At 35.0% G+C, this 14,513-nt stretch overlaps 1 protein-coding gene and 1 pseudogene across 2 annotated transcripts; both read left to right on the forward strand.

Moving 5' to 3' along the window:
• The first annotated feature begins 454 nt into the window (after positions 1-454).
• Positions 455-13,880, forward strand: LOC148803020 (cellulose synthase-like protein B4). 2 transcript variants are annotated; one of them, XM_088896654.1, is made up of 5 exons: positions 455-841; positions 1,035-1,365; positions 10,755-10,838; positions 11,995-12,041; positions 13,589-13,880. In XM_088896654.1, the coding sequence occupies exons 1-5, from the start codon at positions 783-785 to the stop codon at positions 13,641-13,643; spliced, it is 576 nt and encodes a 191-aa protein (XP_088752780.1). In that variant the 5' UTR covers positions 455-782; the 3' UTR covers positions 13,644-13,880. The 2 variants fall into 2 exon arrangements, with proteins under 2 accessions (XP_088752780.1, XP_088752781.1); XM_088896655.1 differs by lacking the exon at positions 10,755-10,838 and having other exon boundaries at positions 458-841; positions 13,589-13,878.
• Positions 6,231-7,673, forward strand: LOC148803021 (WD repeat-containing protein LWD1 pseudogene; annotated as a pseudogene).
• Positions 13,881-14,513: the final 633 nt, after the last annotated feature.

Here is a 14,513-nt window from a genome sequence, read left to right on the forward strand (position 1 = left end):
GCCAAATTGGTCCGTGGGTCGAGCCTTGAGTTAGGCTTGGCCATGAATCGAGCCAAAGTTTTGTATAGAATTATTTATATATACAATAATTAAATAAAATAATATATAATAAAATTAAAAATAATTATTTATTTATATATATATATATATAGGGTCCCATCAACTGTATCGTACCATGCTAGCCCACGGACCTAGTATCATGATGACGATGCTTACCAACACAACATAATGATGCACTAAGGATTTCTTACTCACTTTTCCTACCCACAATTTACCAACACAATATAATGATTACAGCCACACATCTCTCAATTCATGTTAGAGATGTATAGCTCCAATTTACGGGTAGAGAGTGGATAGAAAAAGTGAGTAGGAAATACGATGACGGTACAGGGTTGTGTGGTCTCAATATCATGATTTCCCAAATTTCTGCATACTGACTGGCATTTGCTGAAATTGGAAAACCTTCCAACATTTTTTTTGGAAAGCCCACATTACGACTTATTACCATAAAACATTATAAGAGTAGCACACACAGAAGCCCAAATAATGAGGTCAGCCAAGAGTTAGCTACTCTCTTTTACGGTCATGGCCAATCCTCTCTTCCCCTCCAACACAGAATCCCTCGCAAGAACATTCTGCAGAGAGTCAAAGATGTCATCATCTTCTTCCTCTTGCTTTCCCTCCTCCTATATCGGTTTCTAACGATCAGAAACCATGGAGTCCCTTGGCTTCTTGCTTTCCTCTGTGAGTCTTGGTTTACCTTCATCTGGGTCCTTATTATGAACATCAAATGGAATCAATTAGAATACAGAACTTATCTTGAGCGCCTCTTACAAAGGTACTAATTAATATTTCAATAATTTCATTTATATTTATCATTTCATCATTACTGAAGTGTGCAGGCAGGAGCAGGTTAGTACTTAGAACTTAGTAGTATGTTATGTTTTTGCTTTGGGTGATACCAGCTGAGAGCTAAATATAAGCCACTCTTCTTGCTGCAACGAACTAATATCTATGTCATGCCTCAATAGGGGCGTTGAGCTTCTTCCTCCGGTAGATATTTTTGTTACAACAGCAGATCCTGTGCTTGAACCGCCTATCATCACTGTAAACACTGTACTCTCCTTGTTGGCTCTCGATTACCCAGCTAACAAGCTTGCCTGCTATGTCTCGGATGATGGTGCGTCTCCTCTCACCTTCTTTGCTCTTGTTGAAGCATCTAAGTTTGCCAAGCTCTGGGTTCCTTTCTGTAAGAAGTATGACATTCGAGTACGAGCCCCTTCTGTATATTTTTCCGGCAAGCCTGAGGCATCACCAGTTGATCTTTCATCAGATTTCGGGGTCGACTGGAAGAGGATGAAGGTATGTGTGTATCACCATTTCACACAGCAGCACCATGAATGTTGGATTTTAATCTCATAAGAGATCAAATTCAATAGGTTTGATTGGTCAATTACATGAGAAATTGCACCTACACACTTGATTGAAAAATTAGCTTTTTTCTTGCAAAACACAGTTTTGAACTCGTCCCACATTGGAAAGTTATAAGCTTTGTTTTCAGTATTTTAATAGGAGCTGATTTACACTCCTTAGAAATAGTAGAGGAGAGTGGGAATTTGATACCGTGCAATGTGCACGCACGCGTGTGCGGCGCAATGAGGCGCTTTAAAGACGCACTTTGCTCGCACCCGTGTGGCTCGCGAAGAGCGGCTTTGGTTTTGGTGCGATGTTGACTATTGATTACCATTGATGAGATCAACAGTCACGATTCGATCAAGTGTGATCAAGAGGCACAATTCAAAGTTAACAGTCATTAACTGTTAACTACTTTTTAAACCAGCACCTACCTTTTCTTCATACCTCTTCATAAACCATTTAAGGAACATGAATCATACTTCAAAAACATACAATTTCAAAATTCACTTTCTCTCTCTCTCAGTCCGGTTTGCTACAGTCTCACAGAAAGACAGTGTCTTTCTGGGAACGAATTTGCCTTTGTTCGGAAAAGACCCCAAGGCCTTACCATTCTCTTACTATATGTGGATAGAAGGAATCTAAGACATCAAGTCTCTTCCCCATGGTTCCTTTCACATGAAGGATCTCGGCCCTCTTAACTATTTCTTGGGGCTTGAAGTCCAATAGAGCTCCCGAGGTTGTTTTGTCTACCAACACAAGTATGCCTTTGATCTTGTTAAGTTGTTCAACCTCACTAATAATAAACAGGTTGATACTCCCTTTGGAGTTGAATGTCAATTTATCAAAATTAGAAGGCCCCCTACTTCCTGATGCTTTCCTCTATCGGCAACTTGTAGGGTCTCTCATCTATCTAACCATTACTCATCCTAACATTGCACATGCAGTTCAAGTTGTTAGTCAGTTTGTCTCTGCACCTCATCAACCTCATTTGACTACGGTGCATTGAATCATTCATTATATTCAAGGCTCTTTATCACAATGTCTTTTCTTCTCTTCATCTTCTTCTCTCCAATTGAAGGCCTATGCTAATGCAGATTGGGCTGGATTCCCCACGATGCTCCACTACCGAGTGGTGTGTCTTCATGGGTGGCTCTCTAATATCATGGAAGTACAAGAAACAACAGACTGTTTCCAAGTACTCTACGGAAGCAGAGTATAGGGCAATGTCATCTGTTTGTAGATAACACTAGTGCTATTAAGATTGCCTTTAATCCTGTCTTTCATGAAAAGACAAAGCATATTGAGGTGGACTACCATTTTATCTGCAACCTATTTCTTGCAAAATCTATCTCTCTCCCTCATGTTGCCTCTGATATGTAACTTGCTGACATCTTCATAAAGGCCATGACGAGATCTAGACACTTATTTCTACTAAGCAAATTGGTGCTCATGCCTCTACATCAGTTTGAGGGCGGGTGTGAAGAAACTCCCTGATGTACCATTTTATTGTAGTCTTTATTGTATTGTTTTCTTATGTATTATTATTTTCACTTCAGCCTTGCAAGGGGCTCTTTGTAAATTCTCAAAATCGTGTTTCCCTACAAGGGCCTCTCTGTAATTTCTTTAATTTCACTTTCTATATAAAGGACCCTTGGGGTAGGATTGAATCATCCATTCTTCATCCCCAAAATTTTGTATTCTACCCTGGGTCTGTTGACAAGAGAATTGCTCATAATTAGTTATCTTTCAAAAAAAAAAAACATAGTGATAGTTAAAATGGATATGAAGATAAATTAGTGCACATGGAAGAAAACATAAAATCTATAGCTTTTGTAGTTGCAAATAAAATGAAACATAACATTAAAGATTACCTTCATATTTCTCTTCATCCTTTTCTGGTTCTACGGATATAAGTTACATTTCCCTACATCTTTCCAATCCCAATCCAATCATTATAGACCTTGGAAGGTTTTAAATTTTGATAATTAGAAGTGCTACGGGATTTGATACAAGAGCTACAAACAACCAAAAATCCATAGAAGTAGAAAAACTAAAAACTTCAAGAAAGCCTGATTTATGGGGATAGCCATCAACTTCGGGGACTACCAAGGTTTAAAATTTCAATATGATGCGCCCGATACGAGGTGTATTCTATCATATCTTTGAAAAATATATACAGGATACACATGGAAATCGAGCATCTCATCTTTTTTCATGCGTATCAGACTCGTATCGGGGGGTGTATCGGGGTGCATCAGTAGCATATCAATAAAAAAGATACAGTCAAACTAGAAAAAAAAAGTGGGAAAGCAAGCTTCTTTTCCCTGAAATAAGCCTTCTTTCACCCCCAAATGATTCTAAAACTCCAAACCTCATTTCTAGAGTGCTAGATTTGCAAAAATTAGCAAGAAACAAGTGTGAATCGTTAATTTTTTTTGAAGATTTTTCAAAATTTGAAAAAATATGGCAAAAATAGGTAATCTTTTTCAATTTTCTATAATATCTTGTGATTTCTTTTTTTACTTGAATGTTCAAATTTTTGTGTTATCAATAGATTTATGGAAATTTCATGAAGATAGTTGAGGAAAATATAAATTAACAAAAAAAATTGAAAATGTAATTTTTTTTCTCTACCTATAAAGACTAAATATGTTTTAGATCTATGGATTTATCTATCATATCCATAATGAAATTGAAACTTCTTCTTTATTTTTTTCGATTTTTTATATTTTTAGAACTAAAAAATAAATAATAATTAATTATATTTTATCATTTGATCACAATAATTGAATATATTATAATTCTATGGATGATTTATCATATCCATAAACCAATTGAAATTTCTTATTGAATAATTTTTTATTTTTATATTTTTAGAATTAAAAATAAATAAATAATTAATTAATTATATTTTATCATTTGAGCACAATGATTGAATATATTATATAATATGTATTTATTTTTTATAATTTTTGGAAACAAATAATAAATATTTCAATAATTATTAATTAAGTTTTCACTTAAAAGTTGTGTCAATGCATGTTTTATGGTTAGATAATAGAGTTGGGTTTTTCCCATCCCATAAAACAATAAAATTTATAAATTATAGTTAAGCATTGGATTTTTAATAAAATTATAATTAACTACAATATATTTCTTAATTTATAAATTATAGTTAAGCATTGGATTTTTAATGAAATTATAATTAACTACAATATATTTTTTCATAAAACCATTAAAATATATTAATTTAATGTATACATACCTCATTGAGGTCTTATATTTAATGTTGTTGATGTATTTTTATGATTTAATGAAATATTTATACTGTTTCCAAGCGTATCTATGTGTATCTTAGTTTTTCTCCAATACACATGCGTATCAAAGATGTATCTCGATACGTCTCTTAAAATTGTCTTTCCAATAAACTTAGAATTTCCGATACTTTGAACCTTGGGGACTATAACTCCAATACCATCTCTTGGCACTTCAATGGCACCCTCTTGGCTACACACCTTATAGTTCTGTTCGCCCCTCAAAATTGCTTTCTCTGTCTTATCTCTTTCTCTATTCTTCTATCTTTCCATAATACTATATCTTCATAAACAAGTTTTGTGAATGAGTATCTCCAACAGAATTTCAAATTTTAGAGAGAAAAATAAAACTTCTTAAAGTAGAACAACAAGGGTATTTTAGAATTTGGGGCTGTAAGCTCTTTGTTTCAAATCCAGTTATTGGCTTATCCAAAAATCCAACACAAATGACATGTTGTAGAAAATCAAAATCATTGACATCATTAAGAACATTACAATTTATCTGCAACCAATATAAAATAGGGCTTTTCATGATCTAACTGCTAATAAAACAGAAAACTTTTTGTTGTGATATATGTCGATAAGAATCTTATGGTAAACAATTGAATGATCACAGATAGGAGGCTAGGTTGGCCAGAGTCTGCACCCTATGACACTATCCATGTTGGAGTAGCAACAACAGAAATACCCCAACCACTTATAGACCAGCTAAAGCCTGGAGAGAGAATAATAATTCTTGTTGGGAACACTTTTCAGGATTTTTGGAGGTAGTATACAAGAATCTGGACGGTTCCACTAGCGTCCATAGTGAAACTTCTGTTTGTTATGTTCCACTAACAAGTCAGGATGCCCAGTTACGAGGTTATTAAGATGATTTCAAGTCCATGTGTCCAACAACCAACAAAATGAAATCTAATGCATAAGTTGATTCAGTTTCAATCAAATCCAATATTTATCATCAATGTTAGAATCAAGTCTCAAGGATTTTTCATCAGCTTAGGATAAAAGAATCATAGCAGCAATAAAAATAAGAAATACCCTTGCTAAATGAAAACAGAGGAAAACTTACCTCACCGTGGTCTAATCTGGTCTACAATAGAATGACATGGGAGGAATGAAGAGGAGTGTGAAAGAGAAAAGGAGATGAATAAGAAGAAGAAAAGGAAAGGAGAGAGAGAACAATCGACTTTGACTTACCTCACCGTCGCCGGAGTTATAGTCCAAAACTGTTCTTCAAACTTTAATTGAAATGGAGAGAGTGACGAGAAACAAGGGAGAGAGGGTTAGAAAGTTGGAATCGTGGAGGGAAAAGGATTTGAGGGGTTTTGTGTCATTTTGCTTTTTTGAAAAATTTTTTATTAGTACCCTGTACTTTGGGTTAGTCCACTTTGGTCCCCAAATTTCAGAACGTGCCAATTCAGTACTAATAAGTGGGACCTGAAGAATAGAGCTTACAAGAAATTAGATATTCACAACCTTGAAACCTCATTCACTAACATGAAACTATTGAGTTCCACGGTATTTTGGATAGTTGAGTCATTGCTCACACCCAAACTTGGCAACATTTTGGATTGATGTATATGTTGTTTGTTCACCTTTTAAATTGTATAGGCTGCAGAATTGAATGTTAGTCCTCTTTTTTATGTGTATGGACCAAATGCCATGAATAATGGGTGATATATATTTGATATGCCATGAACAATGAGTTAGGGATATTTTGTGTATGGACAAAATGTCAAGAACAATGTGTTAGGGATTTTGAATGTAGTTAGGGTGATATATATTTGCAATAGCATTTCAATGTGTATGGACCAGATGTCATAGATATTTAGATCTTTCTTGTAGTCTATGAAACCTCATTCTCTTGTTACAAGATGATATAATACTTGAATGTCTATACACTACTAGAATACTTGGATTTAGAGGCACTTAGCCGGAGGCGGTCAAATAAAACTGCCTCTACACCATATTAAAGAAGGCAAAGTTATTTCATTAGTATAAAGGCACTTTCTATTGCCTCTGTAGTTAACAGATTTGCCTTTTGATTTTAGCGTGCCTAAAATTTAGTCGTGGTTTGAGGATTCGTGCCCAAAAACAATTGTGCTCACATAAAGTCTATCCTCGACTTACGAGAACTCCTCACTTTCTTTGGAACCAAACTTAGTTTGCTATTTGTTCATTCTCTCCCTTTTCTTCTCCATTTCTTCTCTATTCGTCTCCTCTTTTCTTCCTCCTCTCTTTCTCTTTTCTTCCTCTTTTTTCCCACTTTCTTTAGCACCAGCCTCCTTGAGCAATATCAGAATTGGGTTGAAATCGTCCAACTTGACGACTCCACCGGTGAAATTTGCTAAGACCCGAATCTCTCCTTCGAACACCCTTACCCACCCACCAAGACCATTTTACAAGGAGTGCTAGAAGCCTGACCTCCTCACCACCTCTAGTGACTCTCCATGTATGGTGCATTTTTTACGATCAGGTCGAGCTCAAGAGCCTCCTTAACAGTAACAAAAACAGCGAGTTCTACGGCCCCCTCACCTCCTTCGACTGGAACGAAGCCCAACCGAAGCAAATCCGGACTTCGAGCATCGACACCACTTGCACTATTTGGGATACCGAGAAGGAAACCCTAGAACCCAGTTAATCGCGAATAATAAGGAGGTCTATGATATTGCCTAGGGAGGCGCCGGAGTTTCCGCTTTGGTTTCCGCAGATGGATCCATCAGGGTTTTCGATTTGCCAGATAAGGAGCACTCGACTATCATCTATGAAAGCTCTGAGCCTGACATGCCGCTTGTGTGGTTGGGGTGGAACAAGCAAGACCCAAGGTACATGGCAACCATAATCATGAATAGTGGTCATCGACTCAGCCGGATTGGGTTGCGATTGCTTTCTCGACTAAGTTGTAGATACTCGGGGTTTGAAAGCTCGGATGGAGTCTGAATTATATGCTGAAAGATTGGAGATTTGATATTAAAGATTATGGGGTTTGATTCATTGCCCTTTATTGCTTCTTGTTATCATCTTTCACAGATATGATGTGTCTTTTTTCCCCTTAGTGACGGGTTATTTGTTATTACTATCTTTGATTTTAGTGGTGCTAACATAGTAACATGGGTCGGTCGGTTGTAGATTTGTAGTCTATAAATTGGGTTGTTGATTTCTTCGATTTCTACCCTTAATTTTCTTTTGTTTTCGTATTTAATAGTTCTGAAAGTAGGAATCTTCACTTGTTTCAAGGTTTCAAGCCGAAATTCGGTATTTCTGATATTAATGGTATAAAACATGGGTTGAATGAAAAAAAAAATGTTTAGTTCATGCATTTACTTTCTAGTGATGATTTCTTTTTTCCCCAATTTTCTTTAGCGCCTGAGATTGAGGTTGGAGTCAAATTGTATACAAGGAAAGAAGCCATTCAACCTAGTGCTTGCATCATTTGGCAACGCGGATTAGGAGCTGGCTATTGTTGGACTTCATCACTTGGTCATATTTAATTTTAGTATGGTCAAGTCACATGCTAGACAAGGCATGTCATATTTTGGTATCTTAGTGCTTGCCCCATACTAACATGTACATGTACATATGCATTAAGCTCACATATATATTATGAATATAAAATAGAAAAACAATAGCTATTAGGCAAAAAGTTTAATGGACTGACAACACACTCCATGTGTTATGGAATCAAGATAACTGAAATACTTTTTGTCGTGTACCATATGTATCAATCCAGCATCTTTGAAGCTGATACTTTGGCTCAGGAGGTGGTGCATACGGCAATATCTTTTCTAGTCCTTCTATTTTTTAAGCCTTTCATTCTCCTCTTCTTGACGTGAAACCTTGTTCTCAAGCTCATTGGTGTATGCTTGCTTCCTAGCTCATGACTGGTCTGCAAACTCCCTGTTCTAGTTGTGTTATTGTTTGGTTAATTGTTCCCATTTATAGATTTTCTCTCTCTTGCTTACCTTACTCTTAAAAATTTTCAGTTAAATAAAATATGATTTTGGTCTGCAACTTCTATTCCTGGCTTCAAATGGTTGAGGTTAAGCCTCGGTTGAGTTGATCTGTGAACTCTATTCAACATGAGAGTCCAATCCATCATCATTTACTAATTTGAACTAGCATTAATGAATGGTTATTTCAAAAGAACTTGGTCAACTAAAATTTCCTCATCTGAACAAGGACATATATAACCTGGTTTAAATTTTGGAAAAACTAGACCCAATTGGTAGACATAAATTGTTCCCCAAAAATAAAAGATACAGTGATCAGTTCTTATGGTTGTTCAACATTGGTTTCTTTCATCATCATATAAGCCTTATGTTTTGTTCTTTTTAGTGGGCCCTGCTTTAGGTTCCTTGTGATTTAATTGTTCAAATTGATGGGAAGCTCTCCCTCCCCTTTTAATATCAAAGTTTCTTATCATCATTCAAATTAAATCTTATACATAGCTGAATTCCATAATCCAAAACCACAACACTTTTTTTTTTTTTTTTTGTAGTTTGCAATTGATGGAGCCACAATTGACCAAACAAGGCTTCTAGATATTATTATTATTATTATGATGATGTTGACTTAAAAAAAAGGGTTATTAGGTGAAATTCCCCTTCACTTTTTTGAAATTCTCTTGAACCCAATTTGGATGCCTAATAAAGAAAAACTCTTGTCTAAAGAATGGTTGCAGGTTGGGGCTGCCCAGATTTGTGTTTGGGGTCTTAGGTGACTAGTAACCCCCATAGTCTTTACCTTTTCTATTTGACATGTTTTTGTGAAGTCTCAATGCTGCTTCAAACCAAGGAAGCACAAAACCTTAACATTCTGCCATCCAATTGTATAATTCAAAAATTTAAACAAATCAACATTTGCTTCAAATAAAATAGGTTAGAAGACATTGATGACCCGATCCATTGACAGCCCTAGCTGCAATCCATGATCCAATCCACTGGAGAATCTCAATGTGAAATCTCCAAACAACTATAACAAAGATTTTAACATATCAATCTTGTCTTTGAAGAAACAGGGGCAGTGGTAAAATGCAAATATAGTTCCATCATTTTGATCAAGTCACTAGATCAGATTTGGGGGAGAATTTTTGGAGTGTGTTGGAAATTCAACATTTATAATCAGTTCTCAATTTCTGGTTCAGTTAATGTATTCTAGACCAGAGTTTCTTTTTACTTTGTATTGTTAAGTGCCACCTTGACACCTATTGGATCTGGATTGTATCTGCTTTTTTTTTTATTTAATGATTTTTCTTATTATTCTTGAAAAGAAATATATTTATTATTTAACCTACAAGGCTACCACCACAGTACAGAATATAGACCTACAGTACACCCCACCTAGTATATGTTCAGGTCTAGGCCCCAGGCTGGGTCATAAATGACCAATCCCTTTTGGAATTGGTGCTGATAATGTAATTTTTGACATGTAATGGTTGTCAGTAAGCTTGTTTTGCTGCTGTATTTCAATTAGTAATATGTTTCAATAGTTTTTAGGGAGAAGGAAGAGCATTTTGTGCTAGTGGTGATGTTGCACCTGTGGCTAGGGATATTACTAAAGCTAAAAATTCTTGTTTGACTATATAGGAATTTCTCTTATTTCTAGGGGTTGTTATTGACATGTGATACAATACTTGGTTATGGTATATGTGGTTCATTTTAGATTGTTATTTTTCTTTCTTTTACTTTCAATTCTTTGTTCCTTGTACCATGGTTCTCATCAATCACCCCTTATTGGAAAGGGTAGAATTTTTTTGGAGTATGAAATATCTAGCTACCAAAAAAGAGCTGATATTACTTCATAATTAATTTACATTCTTAGGTAATTGTAAATTAGGTGCAAAGTTTTTTTTGGAATGAGTTTACATTAAATTACATTATGGTGACATACAAAAAGGCCCAGGTGATTCTCTTTTGCAATTTTATATGTAAATGAGGTTCTTTGTTGAGTAAATTTCAGATTTTTATATGGAAATGATATTCAATCCTATAATAACTAATAAATGATTAATCCTGATTGAAGGTTTCAATTCTTAATGGGATTGTCTTTGGTGGTGGGGTTGGAGCTTCCATACATGGTAGATTTCGTGTTGCCACAGAGAATTCAGTACTTCTCCCCCTCAATTTTATTATCTAAACCCACAAATGTCATCTGACCTGTTAAATGATTTTGTATATTCCTTTGTTTGGTGCTGATCTAAGTGTACAGGTTTTATTCCATAGCCTGATTAAAAGCAGAAATTTGGTAAGAGAAGATGAACTTTGTATAAAAAATAAGATGCACTTTGTTCACATTGAATCAAAATTGCATAATTTTATACATATAAAGGTGTATCACTATTTAAATGAAGTTAAACAATTGCCCTCAAAGTTAGTTGGAGAGAATGGTATCTTTATAGGCTTTTAAGTTCTGTTTGTGGGTCTCTGCTAATAATGTCTTTAGAAGCTCTAGAAATATTTTTAAAGATGACCCCATGTGCCTAAATTTTTATTATTTTAATTTTTGTTGGAATCATTAAGTAGATTAATCTAGAGTTCATTAAAGGGTTTTTAATGGAACCTCCTATTCTAATATGATTTTATCTTCTTAACATAAATCATGAGCAATTGGGATGATTTGATCAACACCTTTCCATATGCTTTGAGGTGGTTAGCTTTGCATATTATGGTTAAGAGGAGTCTTTTGATATTGGATAGGTCTGCAACTTGGGCTAGGTTTGCCTGAATCCAACCCAAAAAAGTTGGTTAGCTCTTATTTTTAAACCATGGAATTCATTGTCTAAGATGCTTGGTTGATTTCTTTTTTCTTTGAGAAGGGAGCATGTGGTTCCTTATCATTTAAATGAAACTTAAATTGTCTTTGATGAGCTTATGTTATTCATTCATTAGTATCAAAGCACCTGTTTGCTATCTGTCATCCTACATCAGGTGGCTTCCATGGATATGCACATGGGAATAAGCATCACATTTATAGTGCAATATTGAGCTCTATATGATCCAAATATGTGAAACCTAGTATCTACCTTCAAAGTTGTGATAGTAAGATTTAAACAGTGTAACTTGTGTTTTCAACTTTACTTCTTCACTTCTTCTATAGGATATTGTCGTATTTCTTAATCAATCAGTTCTCCCTGCCCCCGAAAAAAGAAAAGTAAACAAAAGAAAATTTGCATGTTGTTTACTTTCCTAGAGAATTTGTAATATAATAGCTTGGTCATCTTTTATAAACTGATGCCAACTAAAGAGATATAATTTGTTTGCAGAGTGGGAGAAGACACTGCAACTTATTGGTGTTGTTGGCCTTGGTCAGGTACTTATTCTTTATTCTCAGCTAATCTTTTCCAATAGTTCTCTAAAAGTACACTTTCCCTTCTTTCATGCCAAAGATGTTTCTTTTGTCAAAGGTTTGGCATATTGGATAAAACAAATATTAATGGAGAAGAGTTTTTATAGACATGAAAAAGACCCCTAGCCTAATGCTTTACACTTTAAGAGCAAGTGTCCAGACATTTAATAAAAAACCACAAAGATATGATAAATGTCTATGAGACTTTTTGAGAACTCTTCTAATTTTCTCCTTCCAAAACATATGCATAAGGAACCAAAGACTATAGAAAAGCACCCCTAGGTCCCACAGAGCCAGAAGGCCAAGAGTTAATTGCTTCCCACATTGTGAAGGATGAGATCACAATAGCTAAAGATAGAGCTAAAGAGCTTCTAAAGGATATGGATCCGTGATAAAGGGAGAGGAATTGGGACTAGGTATGCACATGGTTTAAATTGAGGTGAGTTTAAGCTTGACTGGTTTATATTATCTGGCAGCAATGTTAGGCCATGGTCTAGGTCAAAACCAGGTAACTATGGTGGGATTTCCTTATTGGTAGCTAACTATGTTGGGTTTATCTTGTTATCATTGACAACTGAAAGTCCAAATTCCATCCTCTTGTATACTAGACCCAAGTCCTTGACTTAATCCTGTCTGGGCTTAGATCCAGTTAGTCCTATCCAGCATTTAAGGCTATTATCCAATGTTGGTCCCAACTATCGAGGGAATTTGGAGAGTGGGCTGGATATGGACATAAAATTTGGCATTTTCTTGCATGAATTGGCCATTCTCATACTTTGTCCTGTGTTCTCATGAAGTGGTGCTACCCAACATATGTGCATTTCAAAATGTGAGAACCAGTTAGGTTTGAGTCTACATGAGGTTTACCAATGTGATATTGGTCTGTAGAATGCCAATATGTTGAGGCCCTTTATATGCAAATCCTGCTACTGCACTGCCAGATTAGCATCTCAGTGCATGTCTGCCATGTGTATGTTTATACCATTGGTTGTCAATTCTTGAGGTTCATTGCTTCCTTCATCCAATATCAGTGTCCTCTTCAAATTGGAAGGTGGAAATGGTCCTTTCGAGTATCAAATTTATAATAATATAAATATGTAAATAAGATGTAAATTGTGTTCACAGATTAGCACTGATAATTAGGAAAAGATGAAAAAGGTATATATGAATGGATAAGATACATTTGGCATTGTTGTATTCTTTCTTAGTTGTTACTTAGTTCTAATTTGTTCTATTAAATGAAATGATTGCTTATCATGTGCACTAGCACGATCTCATTTTATTTTATTTTTGTTTTTTTGAATTCTTTTGCTTTTAATATCAAAGTTACACCTACTAATGTTTATGATCTATCTGTAGTCAGTAAATGTGCTAGGGTCTTTGATCACCCTCTCCAGCCCATTGATTGTTATTGGCAACATAAATCCTCCATTTTTAATAAAGAATAGGATTCTCTTTAATGTCAACAGATGTCCATCTTCTTTTTACTTACTTTCTTTACTCTTTGTCAGATTATTTATCGACAGTTTTCAAATGAGGACTCTGAAGATTTTAAGGAAGATGTGAGGTAATTTAGTATTTCATATGATGAAAATACTTGGGAAGTTTTTTTCTTATTTTTAGTTTCTATAGATAAGGCTGTCAATGGGTTGGATCATGATCTGAATCCAATGAAGTTAAATTCTAAATCTTAGATATATATATATATATATTTTAATTATCAGAGCTTTGGAATCCCTGACCAGATGGGTTAAATAGGATCCGGTGATATCCATCCACACATGTGTATATGCATAATGAACATGTTGGCAAAATTAGTTTGGGTACTATTTTTTAAACTACATGGTTGTAGGTTCATAATCAAATGAAGACATCTAATCTCAATTTTGTTTAGTTAATATCAGAGTCTGGTTGACATATGGTTGGAAAATTTGTCACAAAAGTGGTATGTTTGGACTATTTTAAAAGGTAAGGAAAATAAAAACAGGGTTAGGGAAGATGTAGGCAGCAGGTTCAGAGAAGGATTATAGATGAATATTAAATGCTGGGAAAACAGAGTTGGTTAAATTTCTTCTGGGGCTTGCAGCATTGCTAATTGTACAAAATCAAAATGGCAAAAAATACCTTTGCTGCTAATAAATTGTAGAAACAAAATCTACATATTATCAGTAGAAAGGCTGTTAGAAAGAACAAAGAATTATACTCTTTTGATCCTCCATTCTTGTTCAATTCTGATTACATGTCTATCAAGGTTCCGCTTTTTTTTTCTCCTAACCATCCCATGATTGAATATTTTTCAACATATATAAGTGTGCAAAAACTGAAGAGATTTAATATCAAAATTATTAACTAACCAATAAATTAAAGCAGAACCCTTCTCCGATCAAGCTTCTGAATCCACTGTTTCGACTTCGTTGTGTACCAGGAATATAGAGC

Source organism: Nelumbo nucifera, chromosome 1 (genome assembly GCF_055504915.1).
Source record: "Nelumbo nucifera cultivar China Antique chromosome 1, China Antique-T2T, whole genome shotgun sequence".
NCBI lineage: Eukaryota > Viridiplantae > Streptophyta > Magnoliopsida > Proteales > Nelumbonaceae > Nelumbo > Nelumbo nucifera.

Bases quoted from the DNA above. Each gene is read 5' to 3' on its own strand.
- LOC148803020 (XM_088896654.1), top strand. From the start codon at position 783: ATGAACATCAAATGGAATCAATTAGAATACAGAACTTATCTTGAGCGC. The intron at 842-1,034 runs GTACTAATTAAT...ATGCCTCAATAG, and splicing joins CTTGAGCGCCTCTTACAAAG to GGGCGTTGAGCTTCTTCCTC. The intron at 12,042-13,588 runs GTACTTATTCTT...ACTCTTTGTCAG, and splicing joins GTGTTGTTGGCCTTGGTCAG to ATTATTTATCGACAGTTTTC.